This window comes from Typopeltis vanoorti, chromosome 8, assembly GCF_054136105.1.
Source record: "Typopeltis vanoorti isolate ZY-2024b chromosome 8, IOZ_Tvanoo_1.0, whole genome shotgun sequence".
Classification (NCBI taxonomy): Eukaryota; Metazoa; Arthropoda; class Arachnida; order Uropygi; family Thelyphonidae; genus Typopeltis; species Typopeltis vanoorti.
Window position 1 is genome coordinate 31,613,734 of NC_143556.1, and position 15,919 is coordinate 31,629,652.

General features: G+C 36.5%; 1 protein-coding gene across 3 annotated transcripts in view; it reads left to right on the forward strand.

Annotated features, from left to right (window-relative positions):
* MED27 (mediator complex subunit 27) overlaps window positions 1–15,919 on the forward strand; it is a 139,424-nt gene that overhangs the window by 92,311 nt on the left and 31,194 nt on the right. Inside the window, exons 7-8 of one of the 3 annotated variants that reach the window (XR_016548665.1) lie at window positions 1,861–1,938; window positions 12,595–12,752. Coding sequence is in view for 2 of the 3 variants with exons in the window: in XM_090396613.1 (XP_090252739.1) it covers window positions 1,861–1,938; window positions 12,568–12,585 (96 nt within the window). In the remaining variant the exon portion in view is untranslated. Of the gene's footprint in view, window positions 1–1,860; window positions 1,939–12,567; window positions 12,753–15,919 lie in introns of those variants that run through there. The other 2 variants (XM_090396613.1, XM_090396611.1) reach the window with 2 other exon arrangements.

The window sequence follows — 15,919 nt, forward strand, 5'->3', positions numbered from 1 at the left end:
TCTCAATCATTAATTGAATGCATTGTCTAAATACATTTCACTGAGTTCCTCATGCATAGCTTGTGGTTACAGCATTACACTGTGCTGCAGTTACATCATTTCCTTTTATTTTTGTACCACTTACCTATCAGTATGTTCTTGTTGCCACTTTTCATCATTATAAATCATCACTGCAATATCTTGACTTGTTAGGCTTTCTTCAGAATAGAACACTGTTTATTTATTATTAAACATGAAAGGAAAATATTCCCCAAGAATTCCATTCTCTGTTCTAAGAAATAACTAGAATGCTACTTACATAAATTTATTTATTTATTTGTTTCATGCTGAAACATTAGCGAAGTCGAACATTTCTTAATATCAAATCTATTTATGTTTATAGATCTTTAAGAATGTGCTTTTTTTATCACTTCCACACACATGTACCACTTGCTAAGGTTTCACTGTATTTACTAAGCGCTTATAAATACAGTATTATACATTCTCACTTGTTTAAACAAGTGAGAATGTATAATAGTCATTGAACCATTCAAAGGTGTGACCTGCTACGTGTGACAGCAAAAACTTTAAATAGTTAACATTAGTGATGCCATGCTGAGCCAAACTGGACACTTTAAATTCAGTATAATGGATAGTGAATTGCACATGTCCAGTTCGGCTCAACATAACATCAACATTGAATGGATTCATTTGAAAGACACAGAGCTCATCCATAGAAGTTGTTTTAGGTACATAAATGCTTATTCAAGGATAGCTCTGAGGCACTGTTATCTAGACATGATTTAAATTGGAATAATGGTTTATTCACGCTAAAAGTGCAGAGGCTGCTTATACTAAGTGACTATAATTAGTTATTTTTTAATTTGTTCATGTTCTAGGCTTTATTCTGTCAAGTTTCCACCTGAACAGATTCTTTTCTGTTATAATCTCTTGCATGCCAGAGATTATAACAGAAAAGAATCTCTATAATCTCTTGCATGCCAGAGATTATAGAGATTCTTTTCTGTTATAATCTCTGGCATGCAGTTCCTGTGTTGAATGGGTAGCCAAATGTTAGGTTTTCACTTATAGCATTCATGATATCACTGAAGATGGATAGAATGATGCCTAAAATATCTGATTTTTAAGTATCAATAAATATTTTAATTGTGTACATGCTTTTGTTATATCTCTAATCCAGTTTTCTTTGGAAATGCTGATATTGTCTGGTATAAGCAAATTTGCTCAGTTGTGTAACTTTGAATTTTATATTCATTCTGTTGAAATGTCTGTTATATTCAATGTATTGTCCTTCTAGAATGCAGCTTTGCAGAATGCAGTTTATTAAATATGCTACTTCATAATTAATAAACATATTAATATTGAATTAACCGAAGGTTTTAATTTTTATTTCATTCATTACCCTTTTATCTTCTGTTAAATTAAAAATATGCAAACCAGATGTGTTGAACTTTTTAGAAAATGGATAAAGCTCTCATCGTGTCAGCAAAGGCTGTAAAATGGATTTTTAGTAGTAGTTGATGTTATTATTTATGTTTTATTGATTAATATAGCGTTGGAAATTTATGGAGCAAAAGAATGCTGCATGGATGAAAAACTTATAGATATATAATTTTTGCACTGTCAGTGTGGCACCACATCTTACTTATTGTATTAAATGATATCAAAAAAATAAAATAAATAAAAAATTTCCAAATTAGGATCTCAGAATTATGTAACTCTTAATCTGCCTTGACACTATGTACTATTGCAATTTAAAAAAATAAATTCCTCTTAGGAAAGAAAAAAAATTCTTAGAAAAAGTTTTGTTCTACAAAAATTACTATGACTGAACATAAAATAATAGTTTAATTTTTACAGGTTACTGATCATGCAAATGCTGCAATGCTTCATTTTTATTCTCCCCATCTTCCTGATCTGGCTGTGCGTTCTTTTATTGTAAGTATTTAAGTTTCAGAATTATATCATTTACTGTTTATACCATATTTAAACATATTGCAGTAGTCCCCCCCTTATCCGCAGGGATACATTCCAAGACACCCTATAGATACCTGAAACCGCAGATAGTACCGAATCCTATATACACTGTTTTTTCCTATACATACCTATGAGGGTGGTCTGAAAAGTTCTCGACCTAACAATGAAAAAACAAATTTATAATTTCATAGTTATTTTTATTTTTCAACATAATCTCCCTTAAGACTAATACATTTATTCCAGCATTGCTCCAATGCCATTATCCCATCCCAGTAATGGATCTCAGTAAAATCTGCAAAATACCCCTCTACAGCTGCAATCACCTCTTGATTCGAAGAAAAACGCTGACGAACGAGAAAGAGTTTTAGTTTTGGGAAGAGATAGAAGTCAGAGGGAGCCAAATCTGGGGAATAGGGTGGATGTTCCAATAATTCATAGTGCAGAGCCCTTAATTTTCTCAATGCCAAAACACCTTTGTGGGTAAGTGTATTGTCCTGATGAAAGATGATTTTTTTCTTCTGCAAACCAGGTCTTTTCTCACGAAATTTTTCGTCTAGTCTGGTTAAAAGAACTGAATAATATTCCCCAGTTATTGTGTTACTGTTTTCAAGATAATTAATAAACAAAATGCCTTTAGCATTCCAAAACACCAATGCCATGACCTTTCCTGCTGATGGAACTGACTTTGACTTTTTTTTGGCACTGAACAACCAGCTTCTGTCCATTGTTTGGATTCTGGGTGCATAATGGTGAATCCAGGTCTCATCCATAGTAATAAATCGACACACAAAATCAGTTTTCTTCTTATTAAAATGCTTCAAGCGCGGCAACCATCTTTTGCAAAGGCCTTTCTTTTAGTGTTACACGGTGATCAGCATTCATTTTAGAAATTATGGACTTCCCAACCGCGTTATAAATAACTATTTTAATATCCCTATGTTTTGATCTTCATATTAAGATCATCATCATCTGGAACATATACAAATATACAGGACAAGCTGAGTTACATTACATACAGTAAGCTAGAGAGACAATGAATTGATCACAAGTTATTCTACTGGCATAACCTCTAGTGAAAAAAAAAATTATAAACTACATCAAGCTAAATTCTATTTATGATAACATGAATAAACATTCTTTCTTACAGATAGTTTTCTTTCAGTAACAATGATGTCCTATTTTTAGCATTGCAATTGTTATTTTTGATTTAGGATTCTGGATTTTCTACAGTCCTGTTTATAGATACTTTTAGAGAGGAAGGTTCCTTGGGACGAATATATGCCTTCCATGTGTTTGGGATTTTTAGACCATCATTATTGTTCGGATTGGGTGGTTGGTAATAATCTCACAGGCTTCCTTAAATTTGTGTTCATACCATGTTTTGGTGTGATGTAGAACTAGGCTTTTCCAGTCAATTCTATGTAAGGTGTTCAGGGCATGATCAGAAAGGCCAGCTTCACCATAATTATTATATTTAATGTGTCGTTTATGTTCTTTTTGTCTGATAGGAATTGTGTATCCTGTTTCTCCTATATATGGTATGTTACAGGTGCAGTAAATACGGTATACTCCAGGATGGACCAGCGGATCTGTATATTTCGGATGAGTTGAGTAAGCTTTTTAATTTTGTAGGAGGTTTAAAGTAGCTTTGAGGTTGTATTTTTGTAGTATTCTGTTTATTTTATCTGATGTCCCTTTAATCTAAGGAATGGTTATAGTTTTATTGTAGTCTGGTTTGTCTTTGTTTTTTATTGAGGGTCTTGTAGAGAATTTTGTTAATAGTGTTTTGACTGTACGCATTTTTTTTTGAAAAGTATTGCTGATAATTTTAAATTCGTCTTTCAGTACCTGTTCACTGGAGCAGATCTTCAGAGCCCTGTTTTTTAGAGTATTAATGACACCTAGTTTTTGTTGGGTGGTGGTAGGAGTTTGTGTGTATATATTGGCCAGTATGTGTCGGTTTCCGGTAAACAGTGAAAGAGAGATTGCCAGAAGGAAGACATGTGACAAGTATATCTAGAAGTGGAAGCGTGTTCTGTTTTTCAATCTCATTTGTGAACTGTATGCGCTTGTGCTGTTTGTTTAGGTGGCTAAGGAATGTGTCTAGTGTCTGGCGGCCATGGGACCAGATCGCGAAAACATCGTCAACATATCTAAGCCAGACTTTGGGTTTTAAAGGTGAGGAACCTAAAGTATGTTGCTTAAAATGTTCCATATAAAAGTTAGTAATAGGGGGGGGGGGGAATAATGGCGAGCCCATGGCTGTTCCTTCTTTTTGTAGGTAGAAAGCATTTTGCCATACAAATATCCAGAACGCAATACATGTGCAAAGAGTGCCGTGATATCTGGAGGGAATTTGTTCTGTAAAAGAAGGATTATGTCGTTGATTGGAACATTCGTAAAGAGGGCAGAGACGTCAAAACTGACTAATAAATCATCTTTTTCTAATGTGATGTCTTTGATGATGTTAATGAAGTGTTGTACATTTTTAATATAGGAGGGGGAATGACCTACCAACTCCTTGAGTGTTGCCGCTAATTTCTTGGCTAAGTGATCATTCAGGCTATCTATCCCTTTGACTATAGGCCAAAGTGGTGTGTTTACTTTGTGTATTTTTGGCCGTAAATTCTTGGGGAACGAGCGTAGTGCAGAAACAGTTTTTTGACCGTATCTTCAGGCCATGTGGTAATTGACTTAAGTAGTTTCTCTGTTTTCTTTTTTATTCTATTGGTTGGGTTGTATTTAACGAGTTGGTATGTATTATTGTCCGCGACTAGTAGATTCATTTTTTCTACCTAAGTGGTTCGGTGGCACTTCCTTTATCGGCTCTAGTTATTACGATGTTCGAGTTTGAATTTAATGATTTTACCGCTGTTAATTCGTGTTTTGTTAAGTTGCTTGTTATTGTTTTGTTATGATCTAAAATGTTGGCAGTTTCTAAATGTATTTTATCTGTTATATTATTTGGGATGAATCTTAAGCCTTTTTCTATGTTACAAATAAATTCAAGTTTGTTTATCGACCTGGATGCTATGGCAAAATTTAGACCTTTATTAAGTACAGAGAGTTCATCTTTGTTTAAAGCGTGGTTGGGTAGGTTAACTATGTTATTGTTACCTGTAGGCGATTGGTGGCTCCTGTTGTTTCTTGCTTCTGGTTGGTTGTTATCGTTCACTGTGGAGAAATTTGAATATGGCGATTGGTTTTGTCGATCTTTTAGTCTTCGAAATTTGGAAATTAGGTTTTCTTTCTTTGTTTGAAGTGGTGCACCTTGATGTCCATAATCTTTTCCATGATCATCCAGATATCTGTGTTAAAGTAGCTTGAAAGTTCCGATTTTTTATTTTGTAGTAACGACCAAGTTCTTTCTGGTAGTTTGGATCTGTTCTCTGAGTAGCGCTTTCTCCATGCGGTGGTATATTCGTTGTGCCTTTGTTTAGGTGAATTTTCTCTTTAGTTTGATGCAATTCAAAATGATTCAAAAATACACAAAGTAAACATACCACTTCAGCCTATAGTCGAAGGGATAGATAGCCCGAATTATCACTTAGCCAAGAAATTAGCGGCAACACTCAAGGAGTTGGTAGGTCATTCCTCCTCCTATATCAAAAACACACAACACTTCATAAACATCATCAAAGACATCACATTAGAAAAAGATGATTTATTAGTCAGTTTTGACGTCTCTACCCTCTTTACGAATGTCTCAATCAATGACAGAGCCCTTTTTTTACAGAACAAATTCCCTCCAGATATCAAAGCGCTCTTTGCACATGTATTGCATTCCGGATATTTTGTATGGCAAAACCCTTTGTACCTACAAAAAGAAGGCACAGCCATGGGCTCGCCATAACCCCCTCCCCCCCATTGCTAACTTTTATATGGAACATTTTGAGCAACTTGCTTTAGGTTCCTCTCCTTGAAAACCCAAAGTCTGGCTTAGATACGTTGACGATGTTTTCGCGAGCTGGTCCCATGGCCGCCAGACACTAGACACATTCCTTAGCCACCTAAACAAACAACACAAATGCATACAGTTCACAATTGAGATTGAAAAACAGAACACACTTCCATTTCTAGATACACTTGTCACATGTCTTCCTTCTGGCAATTTCTCCTTCACTGTTTACCGGAAACCAACACATACTAGGTGTCATTAATACTCTAATAAACAGGGCTCTGAAGATCTGCTCCAGTGAACAGGCACTGAAAGACGAATTTAAGGTTATCAGCAATACATTTTCAAAAAAATGGGTACAGCCAAAACACTATTAACATAATTCTCTTAAAGACCAGGATCCTAAATCAAAATAACAATTGTAATGCTAAAAATAGGACATCATTGTTACTGAAAGAAAACTATCTGTAAGAAAGAATGTTTATTCACGTTATCATAAATAGAATTTAGCTTGATGTAGTTTATAAATAATTCTTTTTTCTCTAGAGGTTATGCCAGTAGAATAACTTGTGATCAATTCATTGTCTCTCTAGCTTACTGTATGTAATGTAACTCAGCTTGTCCTGTATATTTGTATATACTCCAGATGATTATGATCTTAATATGAAGATCGAAACTTTTAGGTTCTTTTCACTAGCCAGTGCAATTGTGTGAAAAGGCAGCATGGAGTTGTCCAGCATTTTTGTAATCATGCAGTAGTCTGTGACTATTTTAAGTTGTATCTTTACTCCCTCGTCTGTGTTTCTGGCCCAGGAGTAGTTGATGTTTTGTTCTCTGGGCGATTTCGAGACTGAGGTCCACTTTTGTTTCTCTCGGAGGTACCTTTTCTTTATTTTCCGATACTGCTTGTGTGGGCGCTTTTTCTTCCATGGGGTCATCCGTGGTCCTGCGCCTTTTGCTTGTGTGTTCTTCTGCTGTTGGTTCTGTCTGTCTGTTGTCCTCGGGTGCGGGGAGGGTAATGTTTTGTTCTGTAATATCGTCCTCTTTGTCTTTGGGTTCCTCTGCCTATACGGTTTAAGGTACTCTGGCAATTCCGTGTCGAACTTTTGTAGGAGTACTTTAAATAGTTCTAAGGCTTCGTCTCTGTTTATGTGTTGCAGAAAGTCTTTAATGCTCTCCATTTCTAGCATGTATGTGTGTGTGTGTAGATTAGTCATTGTGATGTTTTGGTTAGTGGTTCAAAAACGATGGTAAATTCACATGGAACTTTCGTATAAAGCTTAAAGCTTACCTTTACCTGGGTGGGTGCTGGTAGGAACATAGGTAGTGCAGTCTTCAGAGTCTCTTCACTATCTTGCTGGTAACAGTTCTTTTGGTAAAGAGAAGCAGAGTAATCCAAACCCGAAAGATCAGTTCTTCGTAACTCACGATCAGTTGGCAGCATCACATTCAATCATAATCATTCAATGAGTAATCAGTCAATCAATAAAGAGCACAGAAAATGAACACTTCCGTCTACACTAAATCCAATCAATCAATCTTGTAATACTAAAGTTTCAGTAGTCAGAGCTTAATTCTTTACTGTACGATTTGCCAAAAGGTGCACAAATACAGTTACTGAAATAAGAGCCAACAGGCTTCACTTCGGCGTGAAGTAAAATATTCAAAATTAAGTGGATATTGAATACCACATTATTTCTTAGCCGAATAAGAAACTCAAAGATAGGAAGTCTAATTTGAGAGTTTCACTACTGAGCTCTGACTACTGAAACTTTAGTATTACATCTAGGTCTGCCTACTCACTGATGAGACCTCAAAAAAGGTCGAAACCGGTCTGGTTAGTGACCTTCTCTCATAATGTAGAACACTAATACATCTCCTAGGAGCTGTGTTTTACATTATGGGAAAATACTACAGTGATTGGAGCTTACTTTACCTTTACTACGAGTTGCCCTAGCATTGCACAACCAGGTGTTGGCTTACTCTTGAACTCGCCGAACTTTATATAGTTTCTATATTCAGCATGAAACTCTTAGATTAGACTTCCTATCTTTGAGTTTCTTATTCGGATAAGAAATAATGTGGTATTCAATATCCACTTAATTTTGAATATTAGAGATGCATTCCAGAAACAACATCTGGTTTCAATATTCTCTGACATGGAAAAAGTTTGACACAGCCTGGAGATATGGCATATTAAGACCTCTGTAACCTAGGTCTCAGAAGACAGTTTCCTATATTTATTAAAAACTTTCTGTGTAGCCGAGTTTTCCAAGTCAGTGGGAAGTACGCTATCTCAGCCATATCAAGAACATGGTGTTCCCCAAGGCTCTGTCTTAATGGTAACACTTTTTGCTATCAAAATTAACTCAATCACTAAACAGCTTCCTCCCACTGTAGACAATGTTCTACATGTTAATGACTTTACTATCACTCTCACAACATGAGGGTAATTGAAAGACGACTTCAGCAAACAATTAATTGTGGTTCTCCATGGGCTCTTAGTAATAGTTTCAGGTTTTCAACACAAAAAATGTGTTGAACGCACTTCTGCCAAAAAAAATGCATTCTCTTCATCCAGATCCTGTGTTAAAAATGGGATAAACTGTTATTGAATAGCAACAGAATCCAAGTTCTTGTGACTCATCTTTGACAAAAAGTTACATTCCTTGCACACATTTGTCAGTTAAAGGAAAAGTGCATGAATTCAGTCTCCTTTGTGCTCTATCCTCTACTGAATGGGGTGCTTATCAATTTTCTTGCTTTGTCTATATTGTGTGCTTATATGTTCAAAGCTGGATTATGGGTCTCAAGTCTGTGGTTCAGTAAGGCAGAATAACCTGCATTGGTTGGATCCCATCCATCATCAGGATATACAGATAGCCACTTGCCTTTTACACCAGTGACTATCCATAATAGTAATAATAATAAAGAGACCATCTCCCACTCGAGGCCTTTATGTTGAAGCAAACGAACCAGGTTTATCACTTAAACAGAAACAGTTGTCACTTTTACGTGGACTAGTCTCTTTTTTCTACATTGGGAGGCTGAATATCACACACATCAGACTGCCATGCATCCTTTTGGTATGCTTGTTAAAAAAATTCTGGTAACTATTGGCATGAATGCCAACAACATTCATGAATACCTGCACCAAACATAACAGCATTCCTCCATGGCAGGTTTGCACTCCATCCTGCAACTTCCTACTTTGTCAACTATAAAAATCTCATACACCATCATCTGTCTTCCTTCTCTGTTTAATACACACAGCAGCCCACTCTGATTTCTTCCCCATTTATGTGATGGTTAAAGAAAACCAAGATCTCCATTGGCTATACTGCTTTGTTTCCTGATGTTACTATCTCTAACAAGTTCTCATCAATTGCAGTAATTAGATGGCAGAGTTGCATGCGATTCAGCTTGCACTTGTGCATATAAATGAAAACTGCTACCAAAAGTGTAATTTATACAGATCCTTTGAGTCCTTTAGAGGCTGTTTTCTCTCTCCCATGTATAATCCAGATGCAGTGCTTTGTGAGGTGTTACAACTGTTCTGAAATTTAGGGGACACATTGCCAAAATTGTGAAGACAATGCGAAGACTTCTGGGAATGATGCAGAGGACACTGACTTGTAGAAGTAGAGAGAGATTCTTATTCCATTGTATAAGGTTTTGATTAGACCACACATGGACTTCTATGCCCAGATCTGGCCACCTGGTTTTCAAAAGGACGAAGAAATGTTGGAAAGTGTCCAGAGGTGACTGACTAAGGTAGTTTCTGACCTCTGGAACATTGAATATGAAGAAAGATGGAGAAGATGCAATTTACAGAGTCTAGTAGATAGGAGGAAGAGGGGGGATATGATAGAGACCTACAATTTAGTAAGGGGTTGCTATAGGATCAATGTTGGAGAGGTTCTACAGAAAACAGTGGGAGATCAGGGGAGAACCAGAAGTCATCCCTGGAAACTTATAAAGAGGGTGTGAGCAGGGGGAGTGAGAAGAAGCAAGTTTTTTGCATACAGAGTTGTGAATGATTGGAATGCCTTGCCTGAGAGTGTGGTGTCTGCAGAGAATTTGAGTGTGTTTAAGCCACGGTATGATGAGCTGTGTGTATATGATAAAAAGACCTCCTAGATGAGTCTTTGACTCCATGGGATCTTGGGGTAATAATAATAATTTTGATGTTCGGTTGTGCTGGATTCCCAGTCATATTGGAATTGAGAGAAAAGAGACTGCAGCTGCTAGGTCAGCTCATACTTTTTCCACATACTGTTACAGTTCTCTATACAGACTTCAGCCATTTTATAAGATCAAAGCTAATTGCCAATTGGCAGTCATGATAATAGGAAGCACTGACAAACAAATCATACAATATTAAGCCTGAAATTAAGCATTGGCAGTCCACCTAGGAACAAAAGAGAGGAAATTATTCTTGCTAGGCTCTGCATAGGTCACACTCATCTTACTCATTCTTATTTAATGAGGAATGATGACCTAATCATTTGTCATATTCTGGTATAGTATCAGTGCTTCACATGAGAGAGAAATTAAATTTTTACTTATCTGCCAAGTCATATACACTGAGACAAATAGACTCTGTCAAATTGCATGCCATTTTTAACTTTTGACAAAGAATAATTTATACAATAATAAATTTAGTTTAATCCTTTATCCAAGTGTGAGCAAACAAAGTTTGCACCTGAAAATATCTTCAAGACTGTAGCAAGGTGGTGCAACTGTTGACAACTCAGAGCAAAGGTGGACCAAGCTATGATCACTCCTTGTCTCAGTATCTCCCACCATGCAAAGCACATGTCCTTGCGGACATGTATAATGCTATGCATTAAGGGAAGGGCCACTACCGGTTTCCCTTTGTTTAAGTGCGGGGATACCTTTCCAAAAACTCGTAAAATCCGGGGGATTTTACGAGTTTTATGCCCAATAATGAGCGACCCCAGGGTCAGAAATGCTCATTTGCTCATCTGGAAGGGTGAGCAAATGAGCGTTTCTGACAGCAACAGCAACAGCCGTGCCTCAGTTAACTTCACAGGCTACAGCATTGCCATTCATTATCCCACCACACAGGTCCTGGGTGACAGCAAGCCGAGCCTCAGTTAAAACTTCACGGTTTACAGCATTGCCATTCATCACCCAAATTTCCAACCGGTTTTGACCTTTATTGAGGTCTTGTCAGTGGGAGGCAGACCCAGAGGAGGTGGTGACGCTAAGGCAGAAGCAATAGAGAGGTCATATTTACCTATATGAGTTGCCAACTGGTGTACCACCTTATTATTAAATTTCTCTGGATTTAGAGAAAGATGTTGAAAGGTTATTTTGCGCTTGGTTAAACTATAATAAATTTAGTTTAATCCGTTATCCAAGTGTGAGCAAACAAAGTTTGTGCCTGAAAATATCTTCAGGACTGTAGTAAGGTGGTGCAATTGTTGGCAACTTGGAGCAAAGGTGCTTGGTCCACCTTTACTCCGAGTTGCCAACAGTTGCATCACCTTGCTACAGTCCTGAAGATATTTTCAGGCACAAACTTTGTTTGCTCACACTTGGATAAAGGATTAAACTAAATTTATTATCATCTAACCAAGTGCAAAATAAACTTCCAAAAACCAAATAATTTATACAAACAACAAACACATTTGATTATATTCTCTTTATATGTAGATATTGCATTGCTTTTTTGTACATACATATTTATTAATTTATTCCTTTATGAATATTTATTAATACTTTGTGTACTGCTGTAACAGCAGTACACAAGGTATGACCTTTGATGTACCAAAGGTCATACCGTGCATCAATAATCGTCATCGTTGGCTTAACAACCCGTTGAGAGTCTCTAGCCTTCCTCAGAAGTTTCTGCCAGTCTTCTCTATTTTTTGCCTTAGTCATACAATTGCATTCTCCAATAATTTTGACATCTTCTGTCACATTATCCTCCCATCTAGTTCTTGGGAGGATAATGTGACAAAATAGATCTTCCTCTAGATCTATTATCCCCTGGGTCAGAGAAAGACTTTCTTTACTGGTCTTAGGTCTTCCATTCTTATTAAATGTCCAGCCCAGTACATGCGACCAATTTTTATGAATGTAATTCCTAAACAAATCATACAGTTCATTATTATACCTTATTCTCCATTCATTATTCACTTTAACTGATCCATATATAGTTCATAGTATTTTTCTTTCAAAGATACTTAATCTTCTTATATCCTGTTTGTTCATGCTCCATCATTTCTGATGCATACACTAATACAGGTTGAATTAAAGTTTTATAAATCCTAATTTTATTTTGGGAAGTTAATAGTCTTGATTTTATGTCTTAAAAGTCCATGATAACATCTATTTGCCAGAGATATTCTTTTCTAATCTCAAAGCTTGTATCATTATCATGACTAATCATGGAACCTAAATCATACAATAGTAAGTATGATAGATACTGTGCCAATGCTGAATAATTCTTGACATGATGTTTAGGGCCTCCCTTGATAAGGCTAAGGACTCCTTGGAGTTGCCCGTAATAATAATAATAAAACATTCCAAGTTCCAATAATCATAAAAGTTTCCACATGTTCAAATTTATAATTTCTAATTGTTATATAACCTAATAAATTTATGTTATTGTTATTTGGGCTTGAAACCATGTATTTAGTCTTCTTTTCATTAATCTTTAGACCTATTCTTTTTACTGAGTTTTCCAGGGAGAGATGAATGCCTCTACCAAGGACTTCTGTGTTCTAGCAATAATAGTGATGTCATTAGTGCGTGCCAAGACTTGGACTGATTTATAATAAATTGTATTTGTTCTCTGTATTCTGGAGTACCTTAAAGCCCTCTCTAACACTATATTAAACAACAGGCAAGCTAATGCATCTCCTTGTCTTTGACCATTTGTTGTTTTAAATTCTTCTGACAAATCAGATTGAATTTTAATATGACATATAGTGGATTTCATTGTCATCTAGAATAATCGAATTAGTTTATTTGGGATGTTTAGTTCCGTCATTGCCAAAAATAACTGTTGCTTGTCAACAGTGTCATATGCAGATTTAAAGTGTATAAATAAATGATGAGTAGTTATATTGTATTCATGTGTTTTTTGCAATGTCATAGCATGAATGATTGCTCTGTTGTTGACCTGTTTGGTCAAAATCCACATTAATAGCTTCCTATTTCTTTTTCGGTATATTTGGATATATATATATATATATATATATATATATATATTAGGATTACCAAGTAATTTTATAAGCTTGGTAATTTAACTCCTAATCCCAAGTAAGCAAACAGTTAAGTTTGCGCCTGAAACATAGTTCAAGTCTAAAGATGGCACAACACCAGGGCAACTCATTGTAAAGGTGGATAAAGATCTGATCACTACTCTTAGTATTTCCCATAATGTAAAGCACATCTCACTAGAAGATGTATACTGCAATACATTATGGGTGGGGTCACAACCAAAACCGGTTTCAACCTTTTTTGAGGTCTCCTCAGTGAGTAGCTAGCCCCTAAATACCAAGGTTTTAGTAATACAGAGCCTTATCAACTTTACCTATACAAGTTGCTAAGGTGTTTTTATTTTTAATAAGAAAAAATTAATATAAATTGAATTACATCTACATCTCCTCCAGAGATTCTTATTAAAAATAAAAACACCTTGTAGCAACTTGTATAGGTAAAGTTGATAAGGCTCTGTATTACTAAAACCTTGGTATTTAGGGGCTAGCTACTCACTGAGGAGACCTCAAAAAAGGTTGAAACCGGTCTGGGTAGTGACCCCACCCATAATGTATTGCAGTATACATCTTCTAGTGAGATGTGCTTTACATTATGGGAAATACTAAGAGTAGTGATCAGAGCTTTATCCACCTTTACAATGAGTTGCCCTGGTGTTGTGCCATCTTTAGACTTGAACTATGTTTCAGACACAAACTTAGCTGTTTACTTACTTGGGATTAGGAGTTAAATTACCAAGCTTATAAAATTACTTTGGTAACCCTAATATACAGTATCCCCAAGTTAAAAAATAAAAAATTAATTATATATATATATATATATATACACACACACACACACACAGGGTGTCCCAAAATTCACGCAAGAAGTAATTTTGATAGAAATCGCAGGTTTTTAATTAAAAATTGTAATTTCTTATTGATTCATAAAGTATACAGTATAGGGTTATGCATGGAATAGCATATCGGGTAAATGGCCTCCACGGCTTTGCTGGCACATACGCACTCTTTTGTCGAAATTTTCTATGACCGTTTTGCATAAATGTGGCTGAATTTCGTTGATACAGCGCTCAATTTCCTCCTGTAAGGCGTGAGTGGTCGTGGGCTTGTTGGCATAAACCTTAGACTTCAAAAAACCCCAAAGAAAAAAGTCCAACGGCGTTAAGGCACATGATCTGGACGGCCAATTCTGATCACCAAAACGGGAAATTACATGACCAGAAAATGACTCATGCAGTAATTGAATTGTTTCTCGGGCTGTATGGCATGTGGCACCGTCTTGTTGAAACCACATGTCGTCCACATCCATACCTTGCAATTTAGGCACAAAAAACTGGATTATCATGTCGGGATAGCGAGCACCATTAACTGTTATTGCCTTACCAGCTGCTTTTTCGAAGAAGAATGGACCGATGATGCCTCCAGCCCAAAATCCGCACCAAACAGTGACACGTTGTGAATGCATTTGTTTCTCAACAATCACTCGTGGATTTTCTGAACCCCAAATGCGACAATTTTGTCGATTAACGAAACCATCAAGATGAAAATGAGCCTCATCACTGAAGATGATTTTGTTCGAAAAATAAGCATCCACTTGTTGTTGTTCCATAATCCATTCAAGCGTTGTTCTTTCGTGTAGCGCTCCATTTATAATAACCCTGAGCTGTCAGCTGTCACGCTGTCTTTTTTGCTTGTTGGCAACACTTTACCGCACAAATGGCGCTAAATTTAAATTTTGGGACACCCTGTATATATATATATAGAAAGCAAGAGGGTGCTTAAAGGTCAAAGCTGTATAACTGAGAGGAGACCTCCACATAGCCTTTAAAGGAATGCGGAGAACCGACCAGGGCTTCTGACCTAATGTCCAATCCTCACCTTCTCGTGGTGCACCCTGTTGGGTATCTACTTGGATACTGAACAAATGAGGATGGGCTGGGAATTTGGGATTTAGCTGACCAAATTGTATTCTTATTGGTTAAACCAAAATAAAAAAATAATGGTACAACATGACAAAATTTCATGCCAGCTGGGGCGTCACCCGATTAAACAAGGCCCCCGTTGTTTTCGCCAGGGAACCAGGGCGAACAGCGAAAAGTCATCTACTGGAACAAATCTGAAAACACACCCCAACTCAACATCACCAGAGTTAAAGATCGGTACTATCAACATAAGAAGCCTGAATGGCAAAGAAATGGAGATAGCTGAGGAATTAGATAAGTACCAGATCGACATAATAGGGGTGACTGAAACAAAAAAGGCAAAAACTGGTGAGATCTTTCTGAGCAATAAATACAAAATGTTATATTCAGGCAATGACAATCAAGGAAAAGAAGGAGTAGCCATAGTATTCAACACAAAACACGAGACTAATCTTCTTGAATGGCAGTCAGTCTCATGTAGAGTAATGTGGGCAAATATGAGAATGGGGAACTGGATAATGAGACTTATTTGTGCCTATGGTCCCACAGAAGGTTCTACTAAGGTAGAAGTGGAGGAATTTTTTGAGGCTTTAGAAAAAGCAACTGACACAATGTAAAAGGAAAAGTTGGTCCTTGTTGGGGATCTAAATAGCAGAGTAGGAAATGATTGTGATACATACAGAAATATTTTGGGAAAATTTGGAGAAAAGAGCAAAGCTAATAATAATGGCAAATATCTGTTAGATTTCTGCTCAGGACATGGACTGGTTATTACTAACACCATGTGCCAACATAAAAATGTGCACAAATTCACATGGAGAGAAGAGGCAAGGAATAAGAAAAGTCTCATTGACTGTGTTATTGTTGAT